This window comes from Bidens hawaiensis, unplaced genomic scaffold, assembly GCF_021521415.1.
Source record: "Bidens hawaiensis isolate Kalapana, Puna unplaced genomic scaffold, B.hawaiensis_p1.1 tig00010302_1, whole genome shotgun sequence".
NCBI lineage: Eukaryota > Viridiplantae > Streptophyta > Magnoliopsida > Asterales > Asteraceae > Bidens > Bidens hawaiensis.
In genome coordinates, this window is record NW_027491781.1 from 374,273 (window position 1) to 387,805 (window position 13,533).

Consider the following 13,533-nt stretch of genomic DNA (forward strand, 5'->3'; position numbering starts at 1 on the left):
GTGTGGGATGAGTGATCGTTGGGCCAATGGTAACAGCCTGGTCAGGGTATTTGCCATTGAAGGCCCATTCTTCTGGCTCAGAGGTTGTTGGTTTAGCCATCTTTGGTTTAGGTTTGGATGAAACAGATGCGATGCATACCTGGGGAAATATCGTCTTAGCCTGCGTGAAGCCTGTACAAGCGCTAAGACTAATTTTTCCAGGGTAGAGTACCGGGTTTCTACGTCCGTTAAGACGCGGCTTACATAGTAGATGGGCATCTGGATGCCTTTTCGTTCTACTAGTAAGACTGCCCCGGTTGCTCTGTCTGTGGCGGAGAGGTAGAGAATTAATTCCTCCCCCGCTTCTGGTGCTGTGAGCGTTGGGAGTTCGATCAAGCATGACCGAATCTCCTGAAAAGCTACTTCCGCTTCTAGTGTTCAGCTGAAGTGCGTTTTCTTCAAGCAATTCTCAATGTTGACACGAATGGGAACGACCTATCCGCATGGTTTGCCAAAAAGCGGTTAAGTGCGACTAGTCGTCCATTCAGTGTCTGAGTCTGTTTGATGGTAGTAGGTGATTCCATTTTGATAATGGCTTCGACCTTTTCAGGGTTCGCTCTGAAGCCATCTTTGGTAACGATGACTCCTAAGAACTTCCCTTCTTCCATCCCAAAAGAACACTTGCTCAGGTTGAGCTTCATGTTTATCCGTCTGAGCGTGTTGAAAGTTTCTTCGATGTCTTTCAACATCGCTTCTGGCTCAAGGCTTTTGATGACCAAGTCATCCATGTAAACTTCCAAGTTCCTCCCGATTTGTGCATGGAACTCTTTGTCCATCAGGCGTTAGTATGTGGACCCGGCATTCTTAAGTCCGAATGGCATCATTTGATAACAAAATGTGCCATCGGGCGTCCGAAATGCGGTTTTGTCCTGATCGTCAACGGCCATATGGATTTGATGGTACCCTTTATACGCATCAAGGAAGCATTTAAGGCGAAACAGTGCTAACGAATCTACCTTCAGGTTAATTTCGGGTAATGGGTAACAATCTTTGGGGCACGCTTTATTCAGGTCTTTAAAGTCTATGCACATGCGCCATTGTTTGTTTGATTTCGGTACCATGACAGGATTTGCAACCCATGTTTGATATTTACTAACGCGTACGATGCCTGCGTCAAGGAGTTCCTTGGCTTGGGTTCTACACGCGTTAGCCTGTTCCGCACCCATTACGCGACGCTTTTGTTTGACTGGCGGAAAAGCCGGGTCACATTTGAGCTTATGCTCCGCCTTACTTCGGGGTACACCAGTCATGTCAGCTGGTGTCCACGCAAAGATGTCAGCATTTTTTGCAATAAGCGTTTGAGTAAGGTACGTGTGGGATCAGTGATTGTTGGGCCAATGGTAACGGCCTGGTCAGGGTATTTGCCATTGAAGGCCCATTCTTCTGGCTCGGTAATGGTTGGTTTAGCCATTTTTGGTTTGGGGTTAGATGAGATAGATGCGATGCATACCTGGGGAATACCCGTGATCATTGAGACACCCTCAGCTGTTGGCCACCCCATCATGCCATGGACTGAAGACACCACGGCATTAAATCTTGCCATCCCATCCCTCCCGAAGAGGATGTCGTATGTGTGGTGTGGCTTCCTCATTACGACGAAGTCCACGTCTTCTGTGCGGGAGTACTTCTCGTCCGTGAGAGTGACGGGGAAAGATAGGATACCCAAGGGGGTGTTTGTGCTGCCATCAAACCCTTCCATTGAGGCGTAGACCGTTTCCAGGCGTTCTTTGTCTTCGTCGTCTAGCTTGTCGAAGAACTGCCTATACATGACCGTTGACGAAGCGCCGTTATCAGCAAGAGTGCGGGAGGTGATGTAGTGCCCCAGCTGGCTTTTGATCACTATGGGGCCTTCTTTGTTGGGCCCTCCTGGCACACGCGGGGAGCGCACTTCAGCTTCCTTCCACGCACTTGGCTCTGTCGTTCGTCGTTTTCTTCCTCTGACGTTGCCATGAACCATGTGGATGCTGATGTCGACGGGCTTTCGTCCGTTGCCCTTGTACCGATTGTCATTTCTCCCTCCGTTCTTGATTGACGCCACGAGGTGTGTAAGTTTTCCATCTTTGACGAATGTTTCGACGATATCCTTCAAAGACGTACACTCCTCTGTGGGGTGGCCTTTTGTCCCGTGGAAGTCACAGGATTTGCTCTGATCAGCGTTATGACGCTGCCGGATTATTGGAGCCTTTGGCAACGGGAGTTTCTCGGTGGCAAATATCTCGGTGACGCTTTTTGTGAGTGGCGTCCATCTGGGATTCCGGGACGAGTGTGTGTTGTCCCTTCCGCCTAATAGAGGGCGAGAGTTAGATGAGGTGTCAAAGTTTATCCTTGACTGCCAAATACCAAGCTTCCTCTTTTTGTTATGTCGGGCGGTACGGACATTATGTTCTCTGGTCCTCTGCGTGTAGAGATTTATGCTCTGGGGAAGATTTCTACCCAGTTGCTTCTCCGTCTCGGCAAAGCGTTTAGCTGCCATCATGATGGCATCCCACGTAGATGGCATGCCATCTTTACCCGTCAAAGTGCGGATAAGCTCTGGGTACTCGGCGCCCTGGATGAAAGCGGTGCGAACAAGATCTTCGCTTATAGTGCCTAGACTTAGCTTCTTTGAGTTGAAGCGAGTGATGAAGTCTAGCAAAGATTCGTCTTCCTCTCGGACGCAGTTGAGGATCGTCCACTGCTCTTCAGTATATTTTCTTTGTTGACTGAAGTGCTGGCTAAACTTGGCTGGAAGTCTGCCAATCATAGATGTGGTGGACCGGTAGACGATCAAACCACGCTTTGGCTGCCCCGATGAGCGTCATTTGGAACATGTAACACCACGTGGGTTCCGTCCAATTACTGACGGTTGCCCCCGCTATGAATCTGTTCAAGTGATCGTCTGGGTCGGATACGCCATCATAAGTGCCTATGTTGGACATCTGTTTGGCACTTTTTGGAGCGATTGCTTCCGCAATGTCTCTTGCAAACTTGGACGTTTCCGCATTTGCAACAGTCGGTCTGAAAGTTTTGGAGAAGTCACGTGGGTTTCCCCCCGCGCTCTTTGGCTTGAAAGTTTCTCCAAAATTTCTTTTCGAGCGGAAGTCTACTTCTTTACGCTTCCCTTTCACCTTATGACGAGGGTTTGCGTCACTGTCAGATTCTTCCCAATCGTCATTCGAATACTCGCAATCATTGCTCGTGTTGAGCTGTTGTCGAGTGCTTCCGAATTCGTCGTTGGCCTGTTGGAGTGAACGTAAACGTTCATCCAACTCATCTTGGAATTCTTTCTGACGTGCTTCCGCCCAAGCTTTAACTTGATCTAGTGTTTGGCGGGGAAGCCTCGTTTGTTGCTTCTCCACCTGGGTATCAATGAATCCCAGGGGAGGACTGTTTACTGCACTTGCCCCGGCTTGGGTAGCTGGGGTAGTGTTCGTAAAAACCGTGTATTCACCGGTATTCCCCCCAGTAGCTGGGGTTGTGGTTACCGGGGTTTCTTGGTCACTCGGTGGCCTTGGCCTCGGAGTAAACTTAACCATATTTCCAGAAATTTTGAAAAAACTGAGAAAAAGGAATTAGTTCTAGCTTAATGCACGGATGGCGCCAATGAAGAAACACTAAATGTCCCCGGCAGATTACGGATAATCTTAGGGTTAAGTAGATGTTTCCCACGAGGGTTAGGTCCGGCAAAGATGGTTATTCTTCTTGACCTGCAAAACAGACACCGTGAGCTCGTCACTGAGAAGGGGGGGGGGGTTCCTCCTTGTGACCACCCTCCGGCGTGAGAATCAGACTAGATTGCTCTGAATATAAGTGTATATTGAGAGGAATAGCTAGAAAGAAGATAAGATGATCCTACCGTTCCAAGGTGTTGGAGTATTTATAGCCGAAGGTAGGTTTCCAAGCAGGCACGGCCAGCTGTATAATATTCCTTTTCTACCAACTACGGGCTATGTACGTGCCACGATGGGAGTTGGTGGGTAAGCAGCGGCTGATAGTGACATTTTGTACTGGAGCGTGCTCCTCCTCGTACTATTGTCGGTGAGCTGTCACCCTGTGATTGGTTCATGGGCTGCTTTGGTCAGATCTTGTCTATTTTGTCCATACCTTGGCAGGTATAATACAAAAGATCTTCCAGAAGCGTACGGACTAGCTCTTTTGGGCGGGAATATTCCCGCCCTGCTCATTCCTTCTTTAGGTGACATTACTGAAGTATTAAGAGTTAGTGCCTTATGCGTGTAGCCCTACTGTTAGTGCGGGTGGCCTTCCTTCTTGGCTTGTACCCACAACTGCGGGGACAGGCAGGGTACTGTACCAAGGGAGGCTTTCCTGCGGGAACAGCTGGCTTACTGCGTGTAAGGTCTTCATCTCTCTGAGCATGGTGGATCCTGCGGAACCAGTTGGTCTTTACGCAGACGTACCTCTTCAAGGTGTGTCTTGCGGGTCCAACTGGGCTTTGCGGGGACCTACCTCTTCAACATGTATTTATTATTCATGTTTTAGTTTTTATTGAATGAAATGTTTACAAGGAATACATTAAATTTTTGGGCAACAAATCCATCTTATATGAGTAACTTGGCAACCTTAAAACTTGTTATGTGGCATCTTTTAATGATATTTGTTGACCGGAACACTCTTTGAGAGTATTATTGCGTCTAAATTCAGTCAGTGTTAAAAACGATCTAATATCATTTTTAAACGGTTTATTTAGTAGATGCAATGTTTTAAAAACCGGTATTTTACCTGTATCAGATTGGGTTAATAAATGGTACAACCGGTTGAACCGGGTTATATCGGGAGGTTCAACTGGTTGAATAGTTTACCTTATTTCCTATAAATGTAACTTCAATCCAAAAATAACCCAAGACTAAATGATTCCTATAACAAAAAATAATCCAAAAGTTAATTCATATTAAAAAATAATGCAAAAGAAGTCAATATTAAAAAAATAGTCATAAAGTTTAAACGTTTGAATGTTAATTGTTGAGTTAAATGTAAATTTGAAAAAATATGGGCCACAAATATCAAAAACATTTCGAGCTTAAAACTAGTTTGCCGGTAAAAACCGGTATTTTAGACAAAAACCGTCGGTACGATGTCCTAGCAAAACGGTCAAAAATACCGGACTCAAAATACCGGCCTACTGTGCGAAATCCGATTTAACCGGTTCAACTGGCCGGTTTGAACCGGTTTTTAAAACACTGAGTAAATGCTAATAGTAACAAAAGTTAAAACTTAACTTTCATTTTAATATGTTCACCAGTTTATTGTCTATTTTAACTAAATTACACAAAAGTGAATACGAACAAAAAAGTAAAATATGGATATAGATATAATTATAAATATAAATGTTACATGATAAGAATAAAATTTTGAATTAAAGGTGTGATAAATTGACAACAACTTCTCAGAGTTTTTAACTTTTAGGAATAGCTTTATGAGAATTTTTTTTTCTCAAAGATAAATAATCCATTAATTGTTTATATTACAAGTTTATTTAAATGATTAAAATATGGTCGTTGTTAAATTAAAACAAATATTTTATTCGGTTTAGTTGAATACTTAACAAAAAAATCTAATATGATATTTTTTAAACTGAAACTAAAATAAGCTGGTTCGTTAAAAAAAACTCAATTTTATTTAAGAGATTGTTCAGATAATCTGATATTTCAAATGATTTATTGTTTGACATTGAGTTTACATGATCAAATTGTGTAATGGGATTAATATCTAGAACAAATCCCATCACACAATGTTACTATGTTATAGTTTAAGTAAGTTGATGTTTGATGTTGAGTTTGCATGGCTGAAATGTGTAAACGGGACTAAACAAATCCAAAGTAGAGTTTCTCCCTCCCTGTTTTGTCCCTCATTCATGCAAGAAGGTAAAAGCTAATCGTATGCACCCACTGTTGCCGTTCAAAGCCTTATTCAGCGTCAGCTTCTCGTCGTCCCCTTCTGGATCGGCTACCGTCACTGCTGATTTGTTCCCGTTTGACTATCGAAGTAACGAGTATGATCCTTTATTTATGACTATTGTGGTTATTGATTGGTAACCTAAAATTGGTTTATGAAGAACAAGGCTATGCTGTTTTCAAGTGTTGAGAACTTAATTTAGTTCATTTTAGTGTTTCTAAATTATGCATTCTCAATTAGTGAGTCTCTTTAGTCTTTAACATATTACACTTTTAATTACCATCACTGTATATTAATTATAGAAGTTATGATATAAAACCTAATTACTATTTTATACATAAATAAAACTATTTTGTGGGTTTATTGATTGGAACCAAGATATAGAGTTAGTAAGACACCATTTTTTATTTTGACCATTTGTTGATTGTAATCATACATGCATATCCCAGGTCATGGATCTTCGTCTAGAATTAATCACCTAAAATTCCCATATACACCAAAAGATCCTTCATCTTTTTGGCGATTAAATCTAGATGACAATCCATGACCTGATAAGCAGCCTCGATGCAATTAAAGGCTATGATTCCAATCAACAAATCTACAAAATTTTTATCCTAGGGTAAAAATAGTTGTCTTATCAGTTTGATTACTAACTATATATCTTGATTCCAATCAACAAATCCGCAAAATAAAATATTCACATTAAGAGACTCATCGATTGAGTATGCATTAATTAGAACAACACATAATTAAACTAAATCAAGTTGCTAACACTTGAAACATAACATAGCCTTCTAGGTTACCAATCAATAACCGCATTACTCATAAATAAAAGATCATAATCGTAACGTCAATAGTCGAACAGGAACAAAGACATTGGCCGGGTTTCAAGGTCGAGGACAATGAGAAGTTGACGTCGGAGAAGGCTTTGAACGGCGATGGTGAGCGCGTGAATTTGTGAATTTAAGTTTTTACTCTTGCTTTCCATACAATTATAAAAATAATGTTGATGTTAAAGAATTAGATGTATACCTATTTAAACAAACCCCAAGTGAAGTTTGCGTGATGTTAGAAACGGTTAATATAATTTTGAAATTTAAATTAAATTCATGTTTTAAATTATTTAATGTTTGGTAATTAATTTACACTGCAAAATTGGGTACATGAGATTGGTATCACGTACAATCATTTAAATAATTAATATCTTTAGAAACTAAACACACTAAAATATTATCTTAGATAACTTAAACCAAATATTCATAAGTAATTATGATTTTTTAAAACTAAAAAAATAAATTATAAAAAAGGTGTTCTTCAATGTCAAATTTAATTTAATGGTTGAGCCCACCCAATCACCCGTACCTTCATCATTCCATAATAGTACTAAAAAAATTCACAGGGACAAATGACCCGCGTACCACACGGGCAGGTCCACCCCTGTAGATACTATTCCATATTAAAATCGGAAATAAAAAGACATGAATACCTAACTAAAATTTGGTTTTAGGTTTTTCAAGCTGATTTACAGACGGGTTCGAATTCAAAATTCAGTTTTCGAATTGAATTATTAATTTTCAAGTTTCAAACCAAACCGATCACAGATATCAAAATTCAAATAATGTATAAACATAACCTTTTGTTCGAATCAACCCCGATTCGAATTGTTTTTCCAATTCTAAATTCGAATTCACTTTGAGAAAATCTCAATTCACGAAAACAACTCAAAGACAGGACACATGATAGCTGATACAATGAAAACAAAACCAACTAATACATACAATAAAAACTTGTTTTTCCTCTGTTCCAAAATTATGTTTTGACCGTTTTTGAGTCACATTCAAGTCGAAGCATCCGAATCATGACGAAGATTTCTTCAAGGCTACACGAGTTGACCAGTTTGAACAAAGATGCAAGACTCGGATTTCAAAATCAAGAGATTATATTGATATTAACAACCTAATCAAATGTAACTTTATAAATCATATACTAAAAAAATGTCTGCCTTTATTTAATCTCTGCTTCTGTCTGTTGTATAATGACTGAAATTCTGCAAGCATACACGAGTCAAAAATTCAATAAAATCGCCATCATGAAGGGAAACGGGTGGGTCAAGAGGGTTGCTCAGCTAGATAACGGGTCAAAATGAGTAACTTTTAGCTGCGAATCAAAGTTATTCATCGAGTTCTCTATCTTAATATTTTTTATTCGATCTTTTTGTGGTTACAAATATACAGGGTATATTTACATAAAATATCAACCCGCGTTTTCCTTTGTCGCGTTTTTAGTCATTATACTATTTTCTTAAATCTGAGTCATTAGAAGATGGTTTTGTGTACAATCTCAGTCATTTGGTGATCTGTGAATTCAACATTATTATACAAGACTTGACATTATATAAAAAAGTCTTATCATTAATTCAATATACACAAACTCAACATTTTTATGCATAAATGAACAATTTTATTTAAAAAGTATCATTTTTAGAGCTTGTTTTGCATAAATATGACTGAAATGTGACACAAAGTCATCTTTCAATGATTCAGATGTACCAACACGAGTACAATGACTATACAAATGAAAAGGTACATTGATTATTTATGCAAAAATGATGATATTATTAGAATCTAATTTCAGTCTAATTATAGTGAATAAACTAACTATAGTGAAAAGGTACAATGACTATGTTGATGTAATATCTATGTTTCTATATAATGAAAGAAGTAAAGGAAAAAAAAATTATAGTGAATAAACTAATTTTGAAGATGGCTTTCATAATTTCACTAGTTCAACCGATTTCCTTTATAGCTATATTTGCAATTTTACCCATTTGACCCGTTAGCAACAAAATACAACCCAAATTATGATTACAAAAACATTATTATTACAATACCTTCTTCTAATGTTCTGAACAGCATCAAGAATTTCCATCAGTTGTTTCACCTTCTGATTTCTCGGCTTTTCTTCACTTTCCAAAATCAAGTTTGATAATTTCACAACAGCGCGAACCTCAGCTTCAACTTTGTTTAAATGTTCATCAACACGGTCTAGAAAGTCAACAAAAGAAGTCAACCCAGTCAAACTACTGACTACGTCATCGTTGCTGTCAAAACTGGGAACTTGCAAAAATCCTTCAAGATCATTTGTCTCGTGTTCTGTTGGCAATTTATCCGTTCTTTCTTGTGGTTCTTCTTGATCATCATTAATATTCGGAGAATCTTTTTCTGAATTTTCATTAGTTCCCAAATTTTCAGAAGATGGAGACATGACCCGTACCGGAGATTCGTCATCTTCCTTTTCAATTTCAAGATCTGAAGAAACCGTGTTAACAAGTTGCCTCTCTTTAAGAGATATTGCCTAACACCAAATGTAACCTCAAGTTAATATTAAAATTCAAAAATTAAAAAGTAAAAGCTTGCATAATCTTCATCTTTTGAATATACTTATATATTATAATATATGTATAAGAGTGATAAGATTGGTCGTAGGGGTGTAATCAACTAAACACGCCGAGCCACTCGCGTTCTACTCGAGATTGGCTCCTGAAAAAGCTCGACTGAGTTGAGCTTAAACCCGAGCTCGAGTCTAAAAATAAGCTTGTTTAATAAACGAGTCCGGGCCCAAGCTTCATTTATTGAGCTCAAGCCGGCTCGCAAGCCTAAACGAGCATTTATATATTTTATTTATTTATTTTTGTAACAGCATACACCCTGCTTGCGGTGCGCGCATATAATGTATATATGTGTGAACTCTCGGGTGGGCAAAAGTGAAATTGCACTAATTTTGACGCTATTTTACTAATCTAGTTAAAATAACTTTAAAAGTGGCGGAAGGTTAATCAGGCATCATGTGGTAGCGTTGATAGCCGAAAGACAAGGGTGCATGCACCAATCGGCCGGTGTCCCAATGGTTGAGTGTTATGTGCCTTATGTCCAAGGCTTGATGCAAAACTACTATCGAGCCGGGGGTCTCACCGGAAGCAGCCTCTCTATTCCTAAAGGGTAGAGGTAAGGCTGTCTACATCTTACCCTCCTCAGACCCTACCATAGATTTGCTATTGGTGGGATTTACTGAGTACGATGATGATGATGATGATGATGATGATGAGTACGATGATGATGATGATGATGAGTACGATGATGATGATGATGATGATGAGTACGATGATGATGATGATGATGATGATGATGAGTACGATGATGATGATGATGATGATGAGTACGATGATGATGATGATGATGATGAGTACGATGATGATGATGATGATGATGATGAGTACGATGATGAGTACGATGATGATGAGTACGATGATGAGTACGATGATGATGATGATGATGATGAGTACGATGATGATGATGATGATGATGAGTACGATGATGATGATGATGATGATGATGAGTACGATGATGATGACGATGATGATGAGTACGATGATGATGAGTACGATGATGATGAGTACGATGATGAGTATGAGTACGATGACGATGACGATGACGATGACGATGACGATGACGATGACGATGACGATGACGATGACGATGACGATGACGATATTTTTGTAACAGCAAATGGGCACTTATATAACTTTTATTTAATATAAATTTTTGATAATTATTATTATATATAAAGTTATGAGAAAAATAAGTAAATAATATATATTCTGTTATATGTAAAATTAAAACTGAAAAATATATAGACACACACATATGTATATAATATAAAATTAACTAACAATAGTAAATGAACCGCGCTCAAGCTTGTTGGACCTCTACTATTCTACTTTCTCTCTCTACGGTTTTTACTAAAACACGATCCGAGATCTGAGTGATTATAGTGATTTCCGCTCACTATATCCCGGATTGATCCGAGACATTGTTGTGAGATCCATCCGGGAACCTGCAGAGTTCGATCTTTGTGTAAGTTAAACGAGTAGAGCTCAGGTTCGGTTTGGCTCGTTTACACCCCTAGATTGGTGATTATATAACTTATAAGCTTAACTGATGAACAAACCTCAATAAGCTTTGCTGCCAGCTCATCAAGCAGCTCGATTCGGCTCTTTGTATTATCTAAAGCTTGCATAACCTTCTTCTTCTGAAGTAGCAGATCTCTAGCATCATTTTCTTTCCCAGCTTGAACACTAATGGCGGCTTGTCTTTTAAGCTTCTCTGCAGACTCAGATAACCGTAGTAACCTCTGTCTCGCTTTATTAGCTGCGATAAACAGATACATAACTTCTTTAATGAATGTAAGAGCTGTTTATGCTGCCAATAATGGTACACAACAGAAATAATCTACACTTGATAACTCTAATGTAAGTGTTAGGGGTGTGCATGAAACCAAATAAATCAATCCAAAACCAAAAAACTGAACCGAAACAAAAACCAATGGTTTGGTTTTATGTCTACGTAAAAACTGAACTTATGGATCGGTTTCGGTTTTTCATGTACTAAAAACCGGAAAAACCAACCCAAAACCAAAACCGACGGTTTGGTTTTATGTATTTGTAAAAACCGTACTTATGGATTGGTTTTGATTTTGCCTGTACTAAAACTCGAAAAAACTGAACCGGATTTCTGAATTTTTATATTTTATTTTAAGTAACTTACAAGAATGTAATAAATATGTAACTCAGATATACTAGCCCAAATGTAAAATAATCAGTTAGTTATTAATTAATTTGGGGCCTTTTTTTCCGGCCCATTATTTTCAAGGTCAGATGTCAAATACAAAAAAACCGAACCCAAACCAAAACGAAATCGAAAAACACGAAACTGAACAGTTTTCAAAAAGTCCAAAAACCAAAGTTTCGGCTTTAGCCCACACCGAACCACGCACATCCCTACTAAGTGTTAAACTGGTTCAGTCTTGGTTTGGTCAAGACTAGTCAAAACCAGTCAATAAATAAGTTGAATTTCACTCAAAAAATGTTCAAAATCTTGAAAAATTATACTTATTTTGAAAAATAATGTATCAAATTTTGTTTTTGTGTGTATCTATACTATATATAATATTATATATATACCAAAGGTGGGCAAATTAAGACGCTTTAGTTTTAAGTAATTTACAACATAATCAACACATGGTACAACTACAAAACATAATAAAGAAGGGCAAAATGGACTTTCAATCATAATTTCACTTGAACCTTCAATTCATCTAATATATTTACAAATTTTCACCCTAAACTTTTATTAAATGAAAGAATACTTACAATTTTGTCTCCTCATCTTTAACCATTTATTATTAATTATTTTAATTGTAAACCAACTTTCCCCCATGATTTTTAAATCGATATAACTTTTTCGTACGTTAATATTTTTTTAAAAAGGTTGCACCATAAAAACATGCATTTTATTCTCTTTAATTTGAGTAAGATATTGTTGGAGTTTTTTTCAATTAAAAAAATCAACATGTTACATATGAGTGTTCAAGGCCGGTTTTGATGGTTTAAGTTAAACATGCGAGCCAAACTATTAGTAACTTATTTGTCATCAAAAATAGTAACTAAACTGTAGAAAATTGAAACCGAAAGTTAAAGAAAAAACCAATCGTTAACCTAACCGATGACCGATTTAAACGGTTGTAAGGTTTCAAACCGAACCATGAACTCCCAGAATTGTTACCTGATTACCATAGTTTATGTTCAAACACCCGCTGCATCGCGCGGGCACCCTTCTAGTATATACATATATATATATATATATATATACATATATATATATATATATATATATATTAGATATATAATTTTGAAGCATTGCATATAAAATTCCAATCCGATTAATCCCTACTAATCGCTAGTAGCAAATTCTACAACACTAAGTAGTATATTGTAATGTATGTCTATTAGCAACAGATATATCATCACCATATATGTATAAGTAGAAATGATTCAATTGTCAAAACCCTAGAGTTCAGAACGTGTTAATATTATTAATATTAATATTAAGTACCTTTAGCTCTGGTGTTTAATGCCTCTAATTGAATCTGTTCTAATTGATCTCGTAACTGGTTAGCATCTACTCGTGAACCTAAGCACACCGTCGTTCTTGACCGCCGGTGAGTAATAACCGTTGCACCGGCGGTTAGCATCGTCACACTCGGAAACATTATCGCCGATGAGCTGCTTGCACGGTTAACTTTTCATATAAACGTATGTTAGGGGTTTGGTTTCGTTCGGTTCGGTTCGGTTCGGTTACTAAGTGAAATCGCAACCAAAGTAATTGGTTTTTTTAATATACAAACCGATGGTTTTTGTTTTTTCTGTTTCGATTCGGTTATAGTCGGTTTTTTTCTTTATTTTGTGTAGACATTGAAAAAAAAGTTTCAAAAATGAAAATAATGATTTTAAGCTTGTAAGAACGTATTAGAGAAATGAAATGTTTTCGAATAAACAAACACACTGCGTACCACCACATCTGCACGCGGTCTGCCCGGTGCTGATAAAAGATACAGAGAAGAACTTTTCTCTAAAAACAAGCACCACCTAAAAGTTTAGTCTCGATCTTCATTAATCATTTTATTTATTTTCAAAGTTAAAGTTTCGTCCAGGTTTTCATCATCTTCATAATCTTCATCATCAACAATACGTTCAGTTCAGTTTTC

General features: G+C 38.0%; 1 protein-coding gene across 1 annotated transcript; it reads right to left on the reverse strand.

Moving 5' to 3' along the window:
- Positions 1 to 7,641: 7,641 nt before the first annotated feature.
- LOC143534743 (uncharacterized) lies at positions 7,642 to 13,056 on the reverse strand. The gene is made up of 4 exons (XM_077029162.1): positions 12,882 to 13,056; positions 10,939 to 11,138; positions 8,822 to 9,285; positions 7,642 to 7,978 (listed from the first exon to the last, which is right to left on the reverse strand). Exons 1-4 carry the CDS (start codon positions 13,036 to 13,038, stop codon positions 7,936 to 7,938), a joined length of 864 nt encoding a protein of 287 aa, XP_076885277.1. The 5' UTR covers positions 13,039 to 13,056; the 3' UTR covers positions 7,642 to 7,935.
- Positions 13,057 to 13,533: the final 477 nt, after the last annotated feature.